At 36.5% G+C, this 25,450-nt stretch overlaps 2 protein-coding genes across 3 annotated transcripts in view; one reads left to right on the top strand and one right to left on the bottom strand.

The window, feature by feature from the left end:
- The window catches only part of JMJD1C (jumonji domain containing 1C), a 424,199-nt gene that overhangs the window by 128,913 nt on the left and 269,836 nt on the right, over positions 1–25,450 (bottom strand). The gene's annotated exons all lie outside the window — the stretch shown is intronic.
- On the top strand, positions 15,143–16,189 carry LOC119510049 (glyceraldehyde-3-phosphate dehydrogenase-like). The gene has a single exon (XM_037804081.1). It carries the CDS (start codon positions 15,143–15,145, stop codon positions 16,139–16,141), a length of 999 nt encoding a protein of 332 aa, XP_037660009.1. The 3' UTR covers positions 16,142–16,189.

Below are 25,450 nucleotides of genomic sequence, written 5' to 3' on the forward strand. Positions count from 1 at the left end.
CTCATCTCACTTTGTTTGTAATCTAACTTTACAGCACCATAAATAATTAAATTAAAATACCTGTTCCTGATGTTACTTCTTGGCACCTTTATCTGAAAACAGCATATTAAATGTAAAAATTTCTTTATTTTGATATTTTATAGTGGACGGTGTACACAGTAAACAATTCTGCAGATTCATGTGAAATTTCCTAGTATGTCCTTTTTTTTTTTTTTTTATCTTAGTCCCTATTCAAAAGGGGAAGAATGAATGCTGACATTTACAAAACCAGTTAATACTAGTCACTCAATGATTTATTTAAAAAACATATATGGGGCACCAAGGTGTTATCCATTTCAGGATATTTCAGTGCTTCATCATAAATGCTGCACATTTTTAAATAGGTAGGGCAACTAAAAAAGTAGATCCAAATATCCGGGTTAAGATGGCAAACTGTACACATTCATCTAATTTCAGTCCTTGAAATTCTACTAAAAATATCTTTTAACAGAAGACTATGTCAGAAAGATAGGAGCAAAGGAGAAGAAAGAGATAAAGAAATGGCATTTTGAAAGTTAGAAAGGAAATGGATCAGTGGTAATTGATTTAGCAAATCAGAGAAAGTTGATATCCAGGCTGATAATAAGAAAAGTGCAGAACCAACTCATTTTACACTACAGAATCTCTAAAAGGCACAAGAACTGGAAGCACAAGATAACACTGGAAAGGGTTGGAGGGCTAAAGCAAAGAGGATTTGAGTGACAGCTACTAAAAAAAAAAAAAATCAGATTCCTCCATACCCTTCATGATTCCATTACTAGGAAGACTGAAACTCTTGGAAGTTTATTAATTGGCAAAGTTTAAAATAGAAGGTTTCTGGACAGAAACATCCTAAACCCAGTTCTAAGCTTCAGCCTCATATCCAAAATAGGAAAGATTAAGTGATTGTACCTTATTAATATCTAAAGACAGACATCATCAGTCTTCTCCCTCAACTCAGTACCAAGGATGTTTGCAGATGGATCTTTATTGTCCAAGCAGCAGACTAAAACATTCTCACCTGGGAAATATAACCAATGGGTGAAATGATATCTCAAGATGCTAGTACTGGGGTGTGACCCACAAATACCCTTATGAGATCACCATCCAGTAAAACTGAAAATAGACAAGCCCTACTGATATACTTGGAACTTCCAATCAACATTTTAGTTCCCTTCTCATAATAGAGAGCAACCAGCCAGTGATGATTTGGTGTCTTAAAAGCCTCTAACTTTACAGAGTCTAAAAACAGACAGAAAAACAGAGAAATAAAAAACAGCAACACGAAGGAACTAAAGACTACGTAAAGAACTAAAACAATAAAAATAACAAAATTTCGATTCTCAAAGGGAAGATACTTCATTCATGAAATCAAAACGCAATGCTATAATAGGAATATACACAGATCAAAAAGAAAACAAAAACCTCTTAGAAATTAATAACATGGCAGCAGAAATAATATCAAAAATCCATAGAAAGCTTAGAAGGAAAACTGCAGAAATCTCCAAGAATGTAGAATGAGAAGACAAAGAAATAGAAAACAGGAGAGAAAATTAGAGAACCAAAGAAAACTGGAGATCCACATCATCCATTTGGGGCAGATGGGAAAAAATGAAAGAAGGCTATGTCCAAGGATAAAACCAAAACACTAAAGAAAATATTCACAGGACTGAGGGACGGAAGATGCCAGTTTGAAATGGCCTAACACAAGGGAGGAAAAGACACCCAAATAAAGAAGCATCAGTGTCAAATTTCATAACCTTGTAGATAAAACAAAGATTCTTACAGAAAAAGGGGAAAAAATGACATGGAAAGGATCAGGAGGCTGAATAGTTTCATGCTTCTCAACAGAAGCCTTGAAAACTTTTGAATACAGTGATACATCTTTGAAATAGTGAAAAAGATTTATTTCCAAGCTAGAATTCTAAACCCAAACTATTATCAAGGAAGACCAAAATACTTCTCTCTCAAGGACCCTATATCTCAAGAAGCTATTCAAGACGTACTCCACAAAAATGATAGAGTAAACAAGAAAGAGGAAGATGTGGGTTATTGGAAACAAAGGAGTCAATGCAGAAGAGGGATAAGATAACCCCTATGAAAATAGTAAAGGGTATTCCCAAGATTTCACCTGTGTACTGGACATACCAATGTGGGTGGCAGGTACAGAGTTTGTCATTTTATTATATAAATTGAGGTAAAATAAAATATTATGTAAATGTTTTATGCATGCTTTATTTTTTATAAAACATTTCGCAATTTAAAAAATACATTTACAGAATGGCTAAATTCGAAAACACTGATATCATCAAATGCTAGTGTGGCTGTGGAGCAAGTAGAATTCTTACCCACTGCTGGTGGGAAAACAAAATGATACAGCCACTCTGGAAGACAATCTGGCATTTTTCTTACAAAGAAGAAACATAGTCTTAACCATATGATTCAGCAATCAGGTTTCTAGATATTTATCCAAATGAACTGAAAACTTAAGTCCACACAAATGCTTGCACATCAGTGTTCACTGTTTTATTTATAATTATCCATAATATAAGCTTTATGCACAATTACCCAAAATTGGAAGTAACCAGGGTGCCCTTCAATAGGTAATGGATAAATAAACCATGGTATATCTATATAACAGACTATTTACTCAACGATAAAAAGAAATGAGCTATAATAGAATGAAAAGACATGGAGGAACCTTAAATGTTATAACTGAGAGAAGTCAGTCTAAAAAGCTATATATTGTATATATACATTCTGGAATGTGTATGACATTCTGGAAAAGGTAAAACTATAGAGAGAGTAGAAGATCAGCGGTTGTCAGAGGCTTAGGGGAGGGGGAGAGGGATGAATTGGTGGAGCACAGGGCATTTATAGGACAGTGAAACTATTTTGTGTGATACTGTAATGGTGGTTGCATGACATTATGCATTTGTCAAAACCAACAGAATTACACAACACAAAGAGTCAACCCTAATGTAAACTACAGACTTAGTTAATAATAATCAATCTATTTATATTTTGGTTCATGAATTCAATTGTAACAAACATACCATACTATTAAAAAAATGTTAATAATAGGAGAAACTATGTGTGGGGGATGGAGAGAGGGAACAAGGGATCTCTGTACTTTCTGCACAATTTTCCCATAAATCTAAATGGATGCAAATATTAAAGTCTATTATTTAAAAAATTACATTTTTGAAACTAGGAAAATTATAAATCAGATAAATTAAAAAACTCTCCATCTAGAAATGCTTCATATTTGGTATCAAGGTGGGCTTATCTCAAGAATACAAAGACTGTTCTATTAATGTAATTCACCACATTTACATGCTAAAAGAGAAAAATAATTTACAAATAATTTAATCACATCATTAGATGCAGCAAAAGCAATATTCAATAATCACTTATGAATAACAAGAACACAACCTTTCAGCAAAATAAGAAATTAGGAAATCTTTTAACCTACTAACTATAAGATCTATAGCTAATTACCATTTTAAATGATAAAACATAGAGCATAGATTTCCACTAGAATGTCTCCAATAGGTAAAAGGGAAATGTCCCAGATTTTGATCTTCTTAGTCTTTGAGGAAGCTGGGCAGGGCCTTAGGCACATTGGAACTCCATCTAGAAGCCACCTTAGTTTATTTAATGTGCCATACAAATGCTATAGTTTCTATTATTCCCAAGACATGAACAAAGATAGGGAAGCACTGTATTAGAGATATGCCATTTATTGTTAAAAATCATATTAGGATAGTTATATTAATATTTTTAATGGTAAAATAAATAATGCATACTGCTGGTATGAAAACTAGAAGGTAAAAAGGCTACACTTACCCTTGCTTATTCTTAGACAACCGGTTACCTTTTTGGAGACAGCCACTATTACCGGTTTCTTGAGAATCCTTACAGAAATAGTCTGTTTACATACACACACACACAGACACACACACACACAGATTCAGTTTTCCTCCCCCCTCACACAAATATAGCATACTACACAGTTCTAAATCCTGTATTTTCTACTTAACATTTCTTAGAAATTTCTTCATATCAGTACATACACATGTACCTCATTCTTTTTGATGGCTGCATACAATTTCAATATAGAGGTATATCATAATTTACTTATAAGGTCCCTAATGATAAATGTTTATGTTTCCCATCATTTGCTACAAGTAATAAACATCTTTATAGTCTCATAATTTTATACATGTAGTCTCATAATTATATACATTATAGTCTCATAATTATAAAGATGTGGAAGTATATGCACATGATAAATTTTTAGAATACAATTGTTGACTCATAGTGATTATACATTTTTAATTTTAGAAGCTCTTGTGAAACTTTTCTTCATTCTACAATCAAGATAAAATGATGCTTGTTGTGACTGATGAAAAGGTACTGATATGATTGTATTTGACACTGACCTATAAGTTTTAGTCCACACAGTAGACAAGAAAAAGAAACTTTAAAAGCATAAGCATTGGGAAAAAAGAAACCAAATGGTAATTAGGCAGAGTCCAAGGTAATTTACAGTCAAACCATTAGAAGAGTTAAAAGGGTTTTGTATATTTGCTGGACAAAAGGTTGCTACAGAAAAATTAACAGAATTGTATTAGTATTAATTAATTACAAAACGTAGCAAAAAAAGATTTTACTTGTGGCAGCAATAACAACTATTAAGATTGGAGGAATAAATCAAAAGATTTTTAAGATTTTTATGGAAAAAACTTTATCTAAAGGTATAATACAAGACCCTAAATGGACACATCCACCATATACATAAAGACAATTCAATGTGGTAAAACAGAAAATTTCCCTACATTAATTTGCAAATTCAATGCAATTCCAGTAAATGAATATCAAAGAGTTTCTTTATCTATCAAGCTAGGCTGGCAAAGAGCCAGAAATGGCCAAACTAGTACTTAAAAGTGACAAAATGGGGATACTTGCCTTATCAGATAGCAAGACTTATGATGGTGTCCTATCAGTGCAAGAAAAACAATTGGGACAGTGGAAGATTAGAGAGATCAGAAACAGACATTATTCATTAAGAGAACCTGCTATTTGAAAGTGGCTGTACTACAGATCTTTGGAGAAAGGATGGATTATTTAATACGTATTGCTTACAAAATTAGTACATCACAAAAATTTTAATTGTTACCTCACCAAATTAACTTGATAAATTGACTACCTTAAAATTTAAAATTTTTATTCACTAAAAGTTACTAATGTGGAAAAAAATGAGCTACTGGAGGATGATATGTGCAATATAGGACTCAAAATGGATTAATACCTAGAATATATTAAAAATATGCAACAAATTCATTCTTTTTCCTTAAAAAAAGACATCCTTCTGATTGAACAATGTTGAAAAATAATGAACAACTTACTGTAAAAAGAGAAAGACTGGACCACAAATGTATATAAAAAGATGCTCAACTTTGTAAGAAAGGGTTAAGTTTAGCTTTCACATAAAGACCACATGGAATAGAGAAAATGGAGATTGGGCGAAAGAGCTGGCTTAAACTAGCTATGTAGCCAGGGGAAGGAAAAAGAGAGAGAGCGCCGTGACTTAAGTCTAGAATCAGCGCCAGTTCCTTATGTGGGAAAGATAACCAGGGTTACTGGAATGTAAAAGAATGTAGGGGTATGGTCAAAGGCAGGAACTCTCAGCGGGAAATTTAAACTGGATGAGCTCTCTCGGATAGGCCGTACAATTCAAAATTTCAAATTCGGGCTAGTTAGCTCTCTCGGATAGGCTGTAACCTCTGGAGTACCCAGCCAATGGGGAAATAGGGGAGGGACATGTGTAGTAGGAGTAGGATATAACTATTGCCATGTTCTTTTCTGGCACGCCAGCCATGTTTCTGGCTGTGCATCTGTTCTTACAAGATCGTGAATAAATTCTTTTCTTCTCCACAACCGGGTGAGCGTTTTTAAGGTATAAAGCTTGTTTCTAACAACTTCACTGGTAATCAAAGAAATGGAGATTAAAACTATATTGAGATATCATTTTATATTTATACCAGATTAGCAGCAATTATAAAAACTTACAACAGAAATGATGATAAAGATGAGAAAACACAGGAACTCTCAAAAATAGCTAATGAGAAAATATACTGAGAAAATTCTTCTGGAGAACAATTTGGCAATGTCTAGTAAAGTGGGTAAGTATAGTCTGAACTCAGCAATTCCACTTTTAGAAATATACTCAGAAAATTCTCACACATATACCACAGAGAGAAGTATAAAAATGTTCACTGCAGCATTGTTTGTAAAAAAATAAAAATAAGAAAAAACCTGAAGGGCACTGAAAAGGAGTATGAATAAATACATTTTTAGAATCATGTAATGAAATACTATTCTCATGAAAGAAATGAACTAAAGCTACTAAATAACAAAAAAGTTAAAACAAATTGCTGGATTATGTATTCAGTATATAAAGTTTAAAAACATGTGAAACAAACTCATCAAATCCCTCTTCCCTTTCACAGCTCTATACACCTATGGTGTTCAAAACAACAGCTCATGCAAGTTAAATTATCTAGTATGTCACAGAAAATATAGACCCTGCACCAAATAAACATCTCCTCCCTAGGTCTCATACAAGAGTTGCAATTTTAAAACCCAATCAGTATCGTCCTTTACCCTTGGGCCTGATTTGCCTTAGTCCTAACCATATCTGCTTTGTTCATATCTCTAATTGAAGTCTGAACACTTTTTCAGCTCTTTCAACAGTTGCCTTATGGGGAGACATGCGGAGGTGTTGGAATTCTCCACCTGGGTTATTACTGATTTTCCCACAAACATTGAAGACTGCCAATTTAGTGGGCTGGGCCCTCAATCTGGGGACTTCCCCTTGTGAGGCTAGTTGCTACAAGGGAGAGGCTAAACATACTTACAATTATGCTTAGGAGTACCCCTCCCAGAGAGCCTCTTTGTTGCTCTGTTGTGACCTCCTATTTGTCTAAGCCCACTCGGCAGGTAAACTCACTACCCTCCACCCTACGTGGGACATGACACCCAGGGGTGTTAATCCCCCTGGCAACATGGAAAACAACTCCTAGAGAAGAGCCTGGACCCAGCATTGTGGGATTGAGAGGATCTTCTTGACCAAAAGGGGGAAGAGAGATGAACACAATAAGGTTCCAGTGGCTGAGAGATTTCAAATGGAGTTGACAGGTCACTCTGGAGGGTATTCTTATGCGCTAGCTATATAAATATCGCTTTTTAATTTTTAGTGTGTTGGAATGGCTAGAGGGAAATACCCGAAGCTGTCAAACTGCAACCAAGTGACTTTGATCCTTGAAGGTGATTGTGTGACTATACAGCTTGCACATTGTGACTGTGGGATTGTAAAAACCTTGTGGTTCGCATTCTCTTTATCCAGTGTATGAACAGACGAGTAGGAAAATGGGGACAAAAACTGGATGAAGAATAGGGTGGGATGGAGGCAATGGAAAGATATGGGTGTCCTTTTTTGTTTTTATTTTTATTTTGGAGAAGGAAAAGGTTGAAAAGTTGATTCTGGTGATGAACGCACAAATGTATGATGGTGCTGTAAATGCTTGTACACTGTGGATGACTGTAGGGTGTGAGAATATATCTCAATTAAACTGTATTTAAATGAACAATGGTGGGAAGGAGGGTAATGGGATGTTTTGGATGTTCTTTATTCTAATTTTTTTAGTTTTTGGAGTAATGAAAATGTTCAAAGTTCATTGTGGTAACAAATGCAGAACTATATGATGATACTGTGAACATCTGATTGTATACTTTGAATGATTGTATGTTATGTGATCATATCTCAATAAAATTGTATAAAAAAGTAGTGAAACAATACCACATATTGTTTATGTATGCCTACATATGTTGGCACACATGAAAATAAGAAAAAAACAAATTTAGACAGTGATTACTTATGGGGAAGGAGGAGACTCAGAGAAGGGGTCAGCACATGAGGAGAACTTATATTTAAAATATAAAAGATCTGGAGCAAGTATGGCAAAATGTTAAGATTACAAAGCTACACAATATGTAAAGAGGGGTACGTTAGGTTATCCCACTTACTTTACTGATATTGTATGTTTTTAATTCACCATTTTCCCGTCCAATTTTGAGAACATCTGAACTATTAAATCATATACCTGTTCAGTTTTACAAGAAAATACTAAACTATTTTCTAAAATTAACATAATTTTATAACCCACCAGCAAAGAAAAAGAGATCCTGTGGATTTACATCTCTCCAACATCTGTTGTCACAATTTGAAATTTTTACCAAAAACATTTTTGTAAAACAGTATTTCTTAACGTGAATTTTCCTGATACTAATGATGTTGAATACCTCTTAACATATTTATTAGTCATAGGGTAATTCCTCCTTTCCGAAATGCCTGTTCATTTATCCTCCCTCCTTGTTTTTCTATTAGGTGTTTATTGTTTATTAATTTATAGAAATTATTGAATATAGTATTTTAAAACAAGTTATTGTTGGATAAAGAAAAGTGAACCATAAAATAGTCAAGTATATTAATCTTTATTAATAAACAAGAAATTTGGGGTTCTTGTTTTAAAAAATTTTCCATACTTCATCACCTGAAGGTTCACCACTATTTTTAGAGTTTTAAATTTCTGATGTTGAAACTGAAAGGTGTACCAATCAGTTTCTTGTGGGCCCATCAGATTATTGTATATATTTTGGGGAAGATCCAATAACATTTTTCTTCATAAGGTAGCCATTTTTTCTCCCCCAGTGAAACTTACTGAATAGTCCTTCATAAACAACTGATCTGACATTCAACCTCTGTCATCAATCAAAATTCCAAAGCATGCATAGGTTTGTTTTGAGAATATCTATTCTAATGCACTGGCAAATTTGTCTACTCCTGTTCCAATGCGACACTGTCTTAATTACTCAAGCTTCACTATACTTCTGATATTTGGTAGGAAATGAACACCTAACATGTGAATCTTTTTTCCTAAAAAGTATCTTGACTGTTCTTAGCCTTCATTCTTCCAAATAAAATTTAGTCATCTTCTCAACTTTAAGAAAATACCCACTAGGTTTTTTAAAAAAATTCAGTTTTATTGAGATATAGTCACATACCATACAATCATCCACAATGTAAAATCAACTGTTCACAGTACCATTATATAGTTGTGCATGCATCACCACAGTTAATTTTTGAACATTTTCATTACCACACACAAAAATTTTCTAAATTTGTCATAGCACAGTTAGGAGAAGTACAGAATATATTAAATGTTTCCATATACAGTGATAAATATTGGTATGGGATTTCTAATGGAGAAACAGAACTCTTAGGGGGAAAGAAAAGTAAGTAAGAGGAGAAAGAATAGGACAAAAATGACTACTTGGGCAAGACCCAAGAAGGGTTGGATCCAGAGACTGAATGAGAGAGGAAGTTAAGAGAATTACCTTTGCAGCTATGAAGGACAGGTGCCAGAGCTGAAACACAAGGGAAAGCTTGCTGGCCACACCAAACTAGTTCAGCATAGAGGCAGCACTTGTGTGTCCTGAGGCACAAGTTGGAAAGCAATTGTTATCCACTCATAAAACAGGAATCACACTGATAAGAGCACAATAAGGAAAGTCAAGAACAGAAAACTAAAAATAACCTCTCATAAACCCTTGGCATACTTAAATGCCATAGAAAATGAGATGACAGGTACAGAAACCTATTTTCAGCCTTTCCTTTTAAAATAACAGTATAAAAAATAATAGAAACAAATTGAAATTAATCCAAGCTTTCATCATTAATAACATTGACTAATTTTTATTAAGAGAGTATTACATACTAGATACCATCGTATGTATTCTCTCAATTCTTAAACAACTACCTTGCATATTCTCAAACGATACTATCTCAAACAACGTCAATTTTTCCAAATTATAGATGGAGAAACCAAAGTTCCAAAAAGTTGTTTAATTTCATAAAAGTAACAAAATGGCTGAGCCTCAAATAAAAAAAAAAATGCCCATCTGTATCCAGAGATCCATCTCTACTATCAGCATGCTAAGACTGTGAAAGAGGTAGGAGCACAAAATAAGGCCCCTGCCCAAAGGAACTTCCAATGCAAATGGAGACCAGATTTATCCACACCAAACATTACAAATGTTAAAGTATTTGATTTTTTTTTTTTTATCATCATTTTATTGAGATATATTCACATACCACGCAGTCATACAAAACAAATTGTACTTTCGATTGTTTACAGTACCATTACATAGTTGTACATTCATCACCTAAATCAATCCCTGACACCTTCATTAGCACACACACAAAAATAACAAGAATAATAATTAGAGTGAAAAAAAGCAATTGAAGTAAAAAAGAACACTGGGTACCTTTGTCTGTTTGTTTGCTTCCCCTACTTTTCTACACATCGATCCATAAACTAGACAAAGTGGAGTTTGGTCCTTATGGCATTCCCAATCCCACTGTCACCCCTCATAAGCTACATTTTTATACAACTGTCTTCGAGATTCATGGGTTCTGGGTTGTAGTTTAATAGTTTCAGGTATCCACCACCAGCTACCCCAATTCTTTAGAACCTAAAAAAGGTTGTCTAAAGTGTGCGTAAGAGTGCCCACCAGAGTGATCTCTCGGCTCGTTTTTAAAGTATTTGATTTTGACTACAACTTAAAAACAAAGAAGACAGAGGAAAGGGAAATGCAGAAAAATTAAACAAATTCTTTCATTCAATAAGTATTTTCTGAGCACCATCTATGTGCCAGATAGTGGTAAATGAAAAAGAGATATAGCAGCTAAAATAACAAAATGCCTACTTATGGAGCTCACAATCCTACTGTGTTTGAGTATGTGTCTATTGAGAAGAAATGGCAATTAACAAACAAGTAAACAGGGATGTCAGATGCTGATTAACTGCTATAAGCATTTTAGGAAGAACGGGATATCCAGTGTGGTCTTTTATTTAAGGTAGTCATTACATATGAGTGTAATCAGACAAAACTTAATATAAGAGAGATAACTTGAACTACAACTTGAGCTGGACTTCCAGTTAGACTGTAAATTGTTGGAGTCATGAAATCCTTGCCTGTCTGTAATACAAACCAAACACAAGGTTTTCAACGCCACTGCCATCTGGCTAGCTACCTAAAGCCAACGTGGATAACCTTTATCTTGGTAAAATGACCATCATGGCAGTCTTGATTCTCAATATTGCAAACTCAGATACTTGGTTTTTTAGGAACAGTGAAACGAGACTTCCTTTTAGGAACAGATTCATTAAACAAGCTGACTGATACCGGTACATAAACCAGAATGCAAATTTGTTATTTTTAAATGATAAATATTAGCTGACAAGTAGTGCAGAATGCATGGATTAGCCAATAGTACAATCTTTTTTTAAAGAAAGCTACTGACAAAATCAAATTATAATAAAAATATTACTTGGTAATCATGAATGATGCAAAACGGGAAAAATCAGATGCAAGAATAGAAGGCATCCTATCTGCTGGGATATTGCTGCTTGGATGGGCAAGGTCAACTTCTGGTTCTTTGGACTTACTTTTTCCATATCTATAGCTTCAATTGAACCTCTCTCTCTTTCCTTCCAATTTCTAACTAGGAGTAAATACAACATAGATGTCTGCTTTCTAAATTCCAATTACATTTTATTTGTCTCTTAAATCCTTAAAGTACCTATTTGACATTTAGTTAATATACACTGTAATTAATAAGTTAATTTATATAAAATATGCCACTTTCCAGACACAGCTAAACATAATCTTTGTTAGAATGAATTTTATTAGTTAAATCTAAGAGAAATAGCTAATTTTCTAACTTGTAGGGACCACATCATAGTAGTCCCCATATCCATCACCTTGTCTTTTTCTTAAATTCAATTTTATTGGGATATATTCACATACCATGCAGTCATACAAAGAGTACATTCAATTATTCACAGTACCATTATATAGTTTTGCATTCCTCACCAAAATTAATTTTTGAACATTTTCATTACCACACACACAAAAATAATAATAATAAAAATTAAAGTGAAAAAGAACAATTAAAGTAAAAAAGAACATTGGGTGCTTCCCCCACCCCAGCCACCCCCTTTTTTCTACTCATCCATCCATACACTGGACAAAGGGGAGTGTGGTCCATATGGCTTTCTCAATCACATTGTCACTCCTCATAAGCTACATTTTTATACAATCATCTTCAAGATTCAAGGGCTCTGGGTTGTAGTTTAGATAGTTTCAGGTATTTACTGCTAGCTATTCTAATTCATTAGAACCTAAAAAAGTTTGTCTATATTGTGTGTAAGAGTGCACACCAGAGTGACTCTCATCTCCTTTTGGAATTTCTCAGCCACTGAAGCTTATTTCATTTCCTTTCCCATCCCCCTTTTGGTCAAGAAGATGTTCTTCATCCCACGATGCCCAGTCTAGATTCCTCCCCAGGAGTCATATTCCACATTGCCAGGGAGATTTACTCCCTTGGGTGTCAGATCCCACGTAGTGGGGAGGGCAGTGATTTCACCTGCCAAGCTGGCTTAGCTAGAGAGAGAGGGCCGATACCTTGCATTCTCCACCAGCTCCTCAGGAGGGCTCTGCATATTTTTTTCATTGTTTTTGTTTTGTTTTGTTAATTAACTCTTTTTTTTTTAAATTAACTATATCAAAATTAAAAAATTAAAAAAAAGCACACAATAAAAAAACATTTCAAAGAAACCATAAGAAGGGAGTAAGAAAAAGACAACTAAAGTAACTACTTTACTTCCAACATGTTCTTACTCTACCCCAAGAAAATAACCTAATATCGCAACATTTCTGTGAACTTGTTCCTACCATACCCACCAGAAATTAACAAACCATAGTCATTCCTGGGCACTCCCAGAACATTAAATTTACCCATGACAGCTTATCTGTTCTTACTAGGTTATCTTTCCCCCTTCATTAATTGCTCTCTATCGCTAGTTCCTCTACATTCTACATTATAAACCATTTATTTTACATTTTTCAATGTTCACATTAGTGGTAGCATATAATATTTCTCTTTTTGCATCACTATGTCTTAATGTACATATTTCTTGCAATTCAACATACTTATTCCATGTAGCTTGTACCTTAACCACTAAATTTGTCACAGCCGAGTTCAGTGAATTGTGAAAGAATAAATATTTTAAACAACATTAGCAATATGTATAAGGATTAAAATATACCATGAGATGTTCTTCTGAACTTAAGACAACATATTTCATGTAGTGAATGATCCATATGAGAAAACAATGGGCAACATAACATGATAGGGGACTCCTAGCAAGAAAAGTCTGTCATTAACTAGAGAAGGTACTGGGTAAAAAATGAGAAAATTTCTGAGAAATGTACTAACAGTGAAAGCCATGTGTAAACATGAAAGCAATTTATCACAATGGTTAGGAATCAGTACCATTATGAGGACATGCCCATAAATCTTGAGTACAATATCGAAGGCCCAGATTGGATTGGTGGAGGTTAAGATGAGGGAACAGACACTGGAGACTGGGCATGTGACATAAAAACACTAGGGCACATCCATCCTGAAAACAGACAACTGTATATAGGAATACAATAATATCTGGAGCCAAAAGGCACATTTTTACAAAAAGATGTTTCACCTTCATTCACCTACTGTTTATCTTGAATTAAAATAAGGCTATTCAATTACAGTTTTATGTGCTATAACCCAGTTTCTAAAAGGATGCACCAAAAGGAAAATGAAGTAGTGAGATAATATATACATATATTTTCTTGGTACTCAAAGCCTTTTTGTACTGGTAGAAGAATGAATTTTGTGCTAGATTTTTATCTCTAATTTACAAATATAGAAAAAGCTCAGAAAAGGTATATGACTTAGCCTAAATCATAAAGTTATTGGACAATCTAGTGGAAAACTTTCATTCTGCTGTTATGTTCATAAAACCAATTTTCTTTCCAAACATAGTTTCCAAAATAACTAACAAGGACATTCTGAAGTTTTTTTTTAAGGGAGCAACGAAAATGCTATTGGAACCAGCAAGCCAAAAAAGACAAAAATCACTAAGATTGAGGGGATGAGGAAAAAAACAGGCAGTATGTTCATAACTCTTGATTTTGTATAGATTTGAAAATTTTCGTAACAAAAATAAAACAAAATACTTGCAGGAAAAAAAGAAGTCCTGCCCAAATTAATTACAAATATATATCTAGATGTTTTCACAAAAGACTTCAAGAACCTTTTATTTCTTTAATCAACAAAACAATATTTAAATTTTCATTTGGATAAAAATTCAAAAATTCATGAGAATATTGATTCCTAAGATACAATGGTAAGTGAAAAAGATGCAGGAAATTAAGTATATTATCTTCTTTGGTATTTAAAGAGAAGTACATTTGTATTTGCTTCCATATGCATAGGAATCATCGCAAAATTACCAAAAATTGATGCCAGATTCACAGGGAAAGAGGTGGTAGAGGCAGAGAGGGAAGAGAACAGGGAGGAGGAGGATTTTTTTTAAATTAAATTACTCTTAATTTTTAACGTGTTTGAATTTTGTATAATTACTGATAATGCTAATTTCAAATTCACTACAATAGTTTAATATTAATACCATACTTTTAAAAAATTAAAGATGCATTGTATATTCATGATTTTAAACTTTAACTAGAATACAAAGGAAAAAAGGCAATGGGGAAAAAAAGGGGATAATCAAGTATAAAACAGCGATAAATCTATACTTTCTCCTTCTTAATGTTCACATACTTTAAATAGTAAGGTTCCTACACCACTCCTTCCTATTCCTATTGTCACCTTTTCTTTCTATTATTGGGAAGTGTCCATTGTTCAACTATCCAGATTTCATTTATTCTGAAAAACATTAGACAACAAGAACCTATTTCCTAGTGACAAACAAAATTCTAAAACCACAAGCCAGAATTTCTTCCAATTTCCTAACATTCTTCTTTGCATTCCTGAAATCTGACTCTATTTTCAACACTCCATTAAAACTGCCCTGAGGCTCTCTGCTCCTGCCTGCTCTCCAGACAGCCGCTTCTTTTTGTGCAGTACCAGCCACATCTCTGAGACACGATGGTGAAGGTTGGAATAAATGGATTTGGCCGTATTGGGCGCCTGGTCACCAGGGCTGCTATACTCTCCAGCAAAGTGCAGGTTGTGGCCATCAATGACCCCTTCACTGACCTCAACTACATGGTCTACATGTTCCAGTATGATTCCACCCATGGCAAATTCAAAGGCACCATCAAGGCTGAGAATGGGAAGCTTGTCATCAACAAGAATCCAATTACTGTTTTCCAGGAGCGAGATCCCACCAACATCAAATGGGGTGATGCTGGTGCTGAATATGTTGTGGAGTCCACTGGTGTCTTCACAACCATGGAGAAGGCTGGGGCTCAATTGAAGGGTGGTGCCAAGAGAGTCATTGTCTCTGCCCTTTCGGCCAATGCCCCCATGTTTGTGATGGGCGTGAACCATAAGTATGACAACTCCCTCAAGATTGTCCGCAATGCTTCCTGTACCACCAACTGCCTGGCACCCCTGGCCAAGGTCATCCATGACAACTTTGGCATCGTGGAGGGACTCATGACCACTGTCCATGCCATCACTGCCACCCAGAGGACTGTGGATGGCCCCTCTGGGAAAATGTGGCGTGACGGCCGTGGGGCGGCCCAGAACATCATCCCTGCTTCTACCGGCGCTGCCAAGGTGGTGGGCAAGGTCATCCTGGAGCTGAATGGGAAGCTCATTGGCATGGCCTTCCGTATCCCCACCCCCAATGTGTCTGTCGTGGATCTGACCTGCAGGCTGGAGAAAGCGGCCAAATACGATGACATCAAGAAGGTGGTGAAGCAGGCATCAGAGGGCCCCCTGAAGGGCATCCTGGGCTACACTGAAGACCAGGTTATAACCTGTGACTTTAACTGTGACTCTCACTCTTCCACTTTTGATGCTGGGGTTGGCATTGCCCTCAACAACCACTTCGTCAAGCTCATTTCCTGGTATGACAATGAATTTGGCTACAGCAACAGGGTGGTGGACCTTATAGTCTACATGGCCTCCAAGGAATAAGAGCCCCTGGACCACCAGCCCCAGCAACAGCATGAGAGGAAGAGAGGACATCAGCTGCTGGGGAGTCCTGGCCCCAAATCAGTCCCCTGACACCAAGCGTCGCCCATCCTCCACAGCTTCCATCCCAGACCCCCTGAGCAAAGGGAGGGGCTGAGAGCCCTACTCTGTCATGTACCATCAATAAAGTACACCCAGCCAAACAAACAAACAAACAAACAAAAAAAACAAAAAAAAAAAAAACTGCCCTGAGATATCTACTTTTTACTTCAAAAGGCTTAATGTTTTTATTTTCCTTTCTGTAACTCTTTTAGGATGTCATAGTCTTACATCTGTGATACAAACCATCGAAAGGAGGTATTCCTCTAATGCTATGTACTTAGTGCATTACTCTACTAACTTTATACAACTCTCCAACCCCTCTACAGAAATCTACTTGCTTGACTTCAGTTACCTTTCAACTGCATTCTGAAGCCCAAATTCATAGCACTAAATCTTTTTTTTAAAAGATGCACTATCAATACAGTATTTCCTAACATTCCAAATATTTAAAATAAAGTATTTGAAAACAACATTTTCCCTTCTCTTTCACTTCTTATTACATCTCTGGACTGTGGTTTTAACCAAACACAATGCTTTTTTCTGTGTAAGAATGACTCACTGCTGTCTTAGAGCGTTCTACCTTACCTCTTGGGTAATGAAAATATATTCATTTTCCCTACTCACATCCCATTACTTAGTTTCTTCCCCATATCTAATAACTTCACCTACTGCAGCATCCTTTTAGAACATCTTAAAAGTCTATGTGAAAGACCAAACTATAAGAACCCAAACTATACAACTCCAAGAAGAAAACAAAGGGAAGCATCATCAAGACCTTGTGCTAAATAATGATTTCTTAGACTTCACAACCAAACAAAGTAACAAAAGAAAAAATAGATACATGGGACTTCCTGAAAATTGAAAACTTTGCTGCATCAGAGGACTTCATCAAGAAAGTAAAAAGTCAACCACAGAATGGGAGAAAATATTTGGAAACCACCTATCTGGATAAGGCTTTACTATCCAGGATATACAAAGAAATCCTACAACACAACAACAAGACAACCAAATTAAAAACTGGGCAAAAGAGTTGACTAGATATTTATCCAAAGAATATGTACAAATTGCCAAAAAGCACATGAAAACATACTCAATTTCATTAGCCATTAGGGAAATGCAACATCAAAACCATGAGATATGAGTTCACTCACACTGGAACAACTACTATCAAATAAACAAAAAATTACAAGAGTTAAAGAAGATGTGGAGAAATAGGAACACTTGTTCATTGTTGGTGGGAATGTAAAATGTTGCATCTGCTGTGGAAAGTAATTTTGCAGTTCCTCAGAAAATTAAGTATAAAATTACCATACGACTGGCAATCCCACTTCTAGGTATATACCCCAAAGAATTAAAAGCAGAGATTTGAACACTGATGTTCACAGCAGCATAATTCACAATTGCTAAAAGATGGAAGCAACCTGAGTGTCTGTCAACAGATGAATGAACAAAATGTGGTAAATACACACAATGAGCTATAAAAAAGATATGAAGTTCTGAGACATATGACAACATAGATGAACCTTGAAAATATCATGTTGAGTGAAACCAGCTGACATAAAAGACAAATACTGTATGATTTCACTATATGAAATAATTAAGATAAGCAAACTCATAAAGTAAGAAATTAGAATACAGGTTACAAGGGGCCTGGGTGGGGTAGGGAATCGAGAGTTAATGCTTAATTGGTAGAGCTTTTATTTGAAGCGATGGAAAAATTTTGGTGATAGATGGTGGTGACGGTAGCAGAACATTGTGAATGTAATTAACTACCATGGAATTATGTATTTTAAAGTGGTTAAAACAGGGACATTTCAGATCATACATATGTTATTAGAATAAAAATTTTAAAAACAAACAACAAAAAAATGACCTCAGAATTATACAACACAAACCATGAACCCTAATGTAAACTATGGACTATAGGTAATAGTATGATTAAAATAATATTCTTGCATTAATTCTAAAAAAGGTACCCAACTAACACAAAGTGTTAACAGAAAAAACTACATGTGTGAGGGGTGTATGTAGGACCTCTATTTTCTGCATGATTTCTGTATAAACCTACAATCTAATTTAAAAAAAAGTTTTAAAAACAGAAATGCACATTCACTCATGTGGTTTTCATTTGGTTGTCTTTTATTTACTTTTAGTTTATGGGTTTTTAATATAGGATGATCCATGGATGGGTTCAGCAAAGTCTACAAATCCACTGATACTTCATGCAAAATTGTTCGCATGCATTTGTTTCAAGGGAGAGAATCAGAGAACTTTATCAGGGTTGTCAGAGAAGCTCATCACACCATAAAAAATTAACAACCAATATACTATGGACAAGAGTATATTCCCAGAGTGTATATAATAATAATATTCACTAGATGCTAAGAAAGTTCCTGACTCTTCTATTTGCTTAGGTTCTAATATGTGTAAGTTAAAAATCAAAATAACTTATTTTCCATAGAAGAGAAAAAATTCAAAGCTTTTCAAAACCTATTTACCAATAACATATGCTAATACTGACTAGATGAAGGCTGGGACAGTCATGACGTGATATTTTCTAATTGGGTCTCAAAATATAACTCCATAAGAAAATGTGGCTTCTCCAAGTACAGTAAGACAATGGTTCAGCTGGACAAATCACCATGGGGGTAAATAAATTCCATGTTAATTCATGATTCATAGGAATTCCCAAGAATTTAAAATGAATCACCTCTATATTGATATAAAGAACTTGAGAATTTAGATTCAGAAATATCCGATACCACCTTAGACAATATAAAGCACCTAAGTATCACCTGTGCAATGTGTAATGGAAATCAATAAAACAAGGAAGGAACAGGTTGGTGCCAGGCTACTGTACAGTAAATTGAGGTAGGATGTAAGGCAAAGAAAGAAATAAAAGGGTTCTAAGTAACAGCTCTACTACTCATCACTTTCTAACTTTTTAAAGTCAAGTCATTTAACCTTCCAGATTTCTCATTTATAAACTGGAGATAATGTTAAATATTACTTAAATTCCTGATAATAGCATCAATAATAATCATCACGAATTGTGCTGGTTTGAATGTATTATGTCCCCCAAAATGCCATTATCTTTGATGTAATCCTGTGTGGGCAGACCTGTTAGTGTTGATTAGATTGTAATTGTTTGAGTATTTCCATGGAGATGTGACCCACCCAACTGTAGGTGATAACTCTGATTGGGACGTATGGCCCCACCCATTCAGCATGATTAGTTTACTAAAGCACTATATAAGCTCAGACAGAAGAAGTGAGCTTGGTACAGCCAAGAGGGACACTTTGAAGAAGGCACAGAAGCTGAGAGAGTTGCTGCAGGTGAGTGACACTTTGAAGACAGCCTCTTGCCCTGGTGAAGCTAAGAGAGGACAAACGCCCCAAGTGCAACTGAGAGTGACATTTTGAAGAGGAGCTGTGGCCTAGAGAGGAACGTCCTGGGAGAAAGCCATTTTGAAACCAGACCTTGGAACAGACCCAGCCATGTACCTTCCCAGCTAACAGAGGTTTTCCAGAAGCCATTGGCCTTCCTCCAGTAAAGGTACCCAATTGTTGATGTGTTACTTTGGAAATTTTATGGACTTAAGACCGTACCCGTGTAACCAAATAAACCCCCTTTATAAAAGGTAATCCATGTCTGGTATTTTGCATTCTGGCAGCAGAATTAGCAAACTAGAACATGAAATCACTCTAGGTGTGGAAAAATATGTTTCATTTGCTAATGTTTCATTTGTTTTTATTTAAATACAGTATTATTGAGATATAATTGCATAATATATATCATTCAAAGTATACAATAAGTTCTTAACAGTAATATCATATAATTCTGCTTTCATCACCACAATCAATCTTTGAATATTTTCATTACTCCAAAAAATAAAAAAAAATTAAAATAGAAAAGAACATTCAAAACATCCCATTACCATCCTGCCCACCATTGTTCATTTGCTTTATTTTAAAGTACAGTTTTAATGAGATATATTCACACACCCTACAGTCACCCATAGCATAAAATCTAATGTTCACAGCACCATCATACATTTGTGCATTCATCACCAGAATCAACTTTTGAACCTTTTCCCTACTCCAAAATAAAAATAAAGGCAAAAAAGAACACCTAAATGGTTCCATCCCTTCCATCCCACCCTATACTTCATCTACTTTTTATACGCATTTTCCCACTCATCTGTCCATACAGTGGATAAAGGGAATGCGAGCCACAAGGTTTCACAATTACACAGTCACATTGTGCAGGCTACATAGTTATACAATCGCCTTCAAGGATCAAGGTCACTGCGTTGCAGTTTGACAGCTTCAGGTATTTCCCTCTAGCCATTCCAACACACTAAAAAACTAAAAGGTGCTATCTATATAGCGCACAACAATACCCTCCCAAGTGACCTCTCGACTCCATTTAAAATCTCTCAGCCACTGGAACCTTATTTTGTTTCATCTCTCTTCCCCTTTTTGGTCAAGAAGATCCTCTCAGTCCCACAGTGCTGGGTCCAGGCTCATCCCCAGGAGTCATTTCCCACATTGCCGGGGGGATTTACACCCCTGGGTGTCATGTCCCACATAGGGTGGAGGGTAGTGAGTTCACTTGCTGAGTGGGCTTCGAGAAAGTGGGGGCCATAACCAAGCAACAAAGAAGCTCTCTGAGGGGGACTCCTAGGCACAATTATAAGTAGGTTTAGCCTCTCCCTTCAGCAACTAGCCTCACCAGGCCCAGATTGAGGGCCTGGCCCACTAAATTGGCAGTCCTCAATGTTTGCAGGCAAATCAGCAATCACCCAGGTGGGGAAGTCCAACATTTCTTCATTTCTCCCTAGTTCCTTAGGGTCCCCACAAATACACTTTTACTCTCTGCCCATATCACTCTGGGATTTATTCGGATTTCATTAAGAAACTCACCAAATTCCACTTCGCATTCACAGCTCCATGAACCTATGGTGATCAAACAAACTGACAGGACAAGTTAAATTATCTAGTGTGCTATAGAAAATATAGATCCTGCACCAGGTAAACATCTCCTCCCATGATCTTGCACAAAAGTTGTAGTTTTAAAACCCAGTCAGTATTGTAATTTACCCTTTGGCATGATTTGCCTTAGTCCTAAACAGATCCACTTTGTTCGTATCTCTAATTGAAGTCTGATCTCTTTTTCAGCTCTTTCAACGGCTGTTGTATGGAGTAATACTGACTTTCATAGCTGCCAAGCTCTAGCTCCAAGTCTTGGATATCACACAGATACCGAAAGTTCCAGAGACCGACTGGGTTATACAAAAGGAGCTCAGCATCTCAGGATTCAAGATAACCATTACAGCTCAGGAATAGATGTGACTGCTCTAAGAGCTTACAATCAAGGGACCATTACAGTAAGCGTTCCGTTGATAAGCTGTGCTCTAAGATTCAGTTCTCAGAGTTTACACATTATAGTTAGTCCATATTAGAGAGACATTTTAATGTTTGTCCTCTCATTTCTGTCATGCTTCACTCAAAATGCTGTACTCAAGATCCATTCACCTAGCTGCGTGTCTCAGAGCTTCATTCCTTCTTGTATAGGCTCAATATTCTATTGTATGCATCCAACACAGTTCACCATTCTGTTCACCAGCTGATGTACCTTTAGGCCTCCTCCATCCACTGCAAATCATGAATACTGCTGTCACATACACCAGTGTGTAAACGTCCATTCGAGTCCCTGCTCTCTGATCTTCCAAGTATATACTCCATAATGAGTTTGCAGGACCTTGTGACACCCACATACCTAGCTTCTTATGGAACCACCACACTGTCCTCCAGATAGGCTATACCATTCTACTTCTCCACCAACAGTGAATACATATATCTCTCTCTCCAAGTTCTCTCCAGTACTTGTGTCCCTCTGGTTATTTTTTTTTTCCCTGCAATTTTATAGTGATATATTCAAATACCACAGAATCATCTACAGTGTATATTCAGTTGTTTACAGTATCATCATATAGTTGTGCATTCATCACATGAGCACATACACATATTCATGACTCAAAAAAAGAATAAAAAATAATAAAAAGGATAAAAGGAAAAGTAAAAATAAAATAAAATATGGAGATAAGGTCAGTCAACACCACCACTACCACCAAGAATCACATACCTTTCCCGTACCACCCCCCATAGACATTTACTTTTGGTATATTGCCTTTGTTACATCTAATGGGAGTATTTTACAATGTTACTGTTAACCCCAGCTCCAAGTCTCTCTCTCCTGTCTTTTCCTGTTTGTAGTGCTCCCTTTAGTATTTCCTGTAGAGAAAATATCTTATTCACAAACTCAGTGTCTGTCTGATATATTTTAAGCTGTCCCTCATATTTGAAAGACAGTTTTGCCAGATATAAAAATCTTGGTTGCTGGCTTTTCTTTAAGTATCTTAAACATGATTATAACACTGCCTTCTCGCCTCCATGGTTTCTACTGAGAAATCTGCACATACTCTTATCGATCTTCCCTTGTATGTGATGGATCGCTTTTCTCTTGCTGCTTCCAGAATTCTCTCTTTGACTTTGACATTTGATAATCTGCTTATTAAGTGTCTTGGCATAAGTCTATTTGGATCTGTTCTGTTTGGGGTAAGCTGCACTTCTTGGATCTCTAATTTTATGTCTTTCATAAGAGATGGGAAATATTCATTGATTATTTCTTCTATTATTGCTTCTGCCCCTTTTCTCTTCTCTTCTACTTCTGGGAAACATTCATGTGCTTCCTGCTGTCACTCAGTTCCCTGAGATGTCACTCATATTTCTCCATTCTTTTCCCCATCTGTTCTTTGGTGTGTAGGGTTTCAGATGTCCTTTCTCCAGTTCATCAATCTTTGCTTCTGCCTCTTCAAATCTGCTGCTGTATGTCCCCATTGTGTCCCTCATCTCTTATTCTGCCAATTGTTTTTTCAAACTTTCAAGTTCTTCCTTATGTTTGCCCAATGTCTTCTTTATATTCTTCATCTCTTTTGCCATATTGTCCCTCAACTCATTGAATTGGTTTTTGAATTGATTTAGCGTATATACTTGAAAATCTTTAATTACTTGTTTCAATTCGTGCATCTCAGCTGAAGGGTAAGTTTGTTCCTTTGACTGGGCCATATGTTTGTTTTTCCTATTGTCATTTGTAGTTTTCTGGTGTCTAGGCATCTGGTTTCCTTGATTAACCCAACCAGTTTTGTCAGACCAGAGGGGCTCAAGGTCCCAGGAGTAGGATGTATTCAGTATTAGGTTTCCCTGAGGGTGAGGGCAAGATTTAGAGACCTTCCCGTGAGGCCTCTAGACTCTGCTTTTCCTATCCTGCCCAGCAGGTGGTGCTTGTCAGCCTACAGCTCCCCACTGGTAAAGAGACGTGGTCCCTTTAATTCTGAGCAGACCCTATCCTGGCCAGGGGCTGAAGGTGTCAGAAGCTAAGCTGAAGTTGTTTCTGGTTTGTTTGTTTGTTTTCTCCCAGACCCTGGGGTCTGAATTCTCTGAGGGAGGGCAGCCACTTGAGCTGGTCCAGTCCCTCCTCCTCTTAGAGAAGATACACCCACTAGTGAGTTATCTTCTCCACTTGAAATCCTCCTTTGTCTTCTGATTCTCTTTACTTAACCCTTGTCTGTGTCAATTGAAAATGCCTGAGGCTTTCTCTAATGGGCTAATTAGAGTGAGATTAAAAAAAAAAGAAAAAAAAAGAAAAGAAAAAAGGAAAAGGAACAAAAGCACCTTTTCAGAGCCAGTCCCCAGACTCTCAGTTTCGCCAGTCTACCGGAATTGGTAGGCAGTTCTCGCTGCCCATTTTCTTCGGACACAGCCGTCTTCCAGTATTCTGAACTCAGCTGACTCCAAAGCCTCTGTTTTAATTTATGTATGTATTTTTTTTTTTTCCCCATCAGCCCTGCCTCCACTTTCCTGAAAGGAACCTGTTTCCTTTCCTGCCTTTTCTGGGATTATCTGTGCTTGTAGCTTGTATTCAGTATTCCAAATTTGGTAACTAAAACTGCAGTTGGAGCTTGGTTGAGTTACTTTCCCTGTAACCTGTTTCTTTTGTCCACATGGCAGTGTTTCAGGTCAGCCTGCCCTGTCTGAGGGGGGAGAGACACCAGCTCCAGGTTTGCAGAGATTTACTAACGATTTTGTGCTACAATGTGAGCCATTCCACCCATTCCAGGCTGGCATACGATGTGTGCCAATTCACAGATGTCTGCCAATGGTTGTTCCAAATTATTTACTAGTTGCTCTAGACGACTAAATTCCATACCTCTATGCTGCCATTTTGCTCTGCCTCCCAATTTCATCTTCTTTTGCCCAAGCCTTTTTGTCCTCACCCCTATCCATCCACCTCTCTCTCTTCCTCCCTCTCCCCTCTGTGTATACATTCCATTTATAAAGGACTCCAATAGTAGAATGAAGTCCCAGCTTGTATAAGGTGAGTCACTCCTTAACTGACAGCCTCGTCTGAAGGTCCTCCTTACAGAAGAGACTTCTAGGAAGATGGCAGAATAGAGAGTTAAAGGGTTTACTCCTCTTCCAAAAACAGCTAGTGGACAGACAGAAAATGTCTGAAACATCTGTTCCGAGGCTCTGAAGACCAGGGGAGTACTGTACAGAACCCAGGGAAGAGTAGGATGAAGAGACTAAGAAACTGTGGTAAAAAACTGCAAGTAACTTATGCAGACATAGCTTCTAGCACCCACCCCCTACCCTTCAGGCAAATAGTTTTAAGTCAGCCTGGTCCTTTACTGTTGGGTGTGTTGCAAAAAGTCTTCCTCCCTAAGAACAGAGGGGAATCAAGCCCAGTACTGACCTATATAATGGCCTGCTAATTTAGACTGCTGGGCCCTGTTGCTTTAGCTTGTCCCATACAAGCACTGCTGTGCTCTTGTTTTGACCCTGTCAGAGGCAGAGTCGCCAGAGGGCAAAAAATACCCTGCCTTCTTAGAGCACCATGTGCTGGACTGTCCAGGAAAGTGTACCTTTAGAGAGCCATCAAAAAGGCTTCTTGGTGAAGAGTGCCATCTGCTGGAAAAAACACAACCTTGCAGAGCTAAACAAAAAGGCTTTTTGGTGTCTTTCCTGACCCTTTCCACAGGGCATTTTTTTTTTTTTTTTTTTAAATCTTCATTTTATTGAGATATATTCACATACCACGCAGTCATACAAAACAAATTGTACTTTCGATTGTTTACAGTACCATTA

This window comes from Choloepus didactylus, chromosome 15, assembly GCF_015220235.1.
Source record: "Choloepus didactylus isolate mChoDid1 chromosome 15, mChoDid1.pri, whole genome shotgun sequence".
NCBI lineage: Eukaryota > Metazoa > Chordata > Mammalia > Pilosa > Megalonychidae > Choloepus > Choloepus didactylus.

Excerpts from the sequence above, each read along its gene's own strand:
- LOC119510049 (XM_037804081.1), top strand. The coding sequence starts at position 15,143 with ATGGTGAAGGTTGGAATAAATGGATTTGGCCGTATTGGGCGCCTGGTC.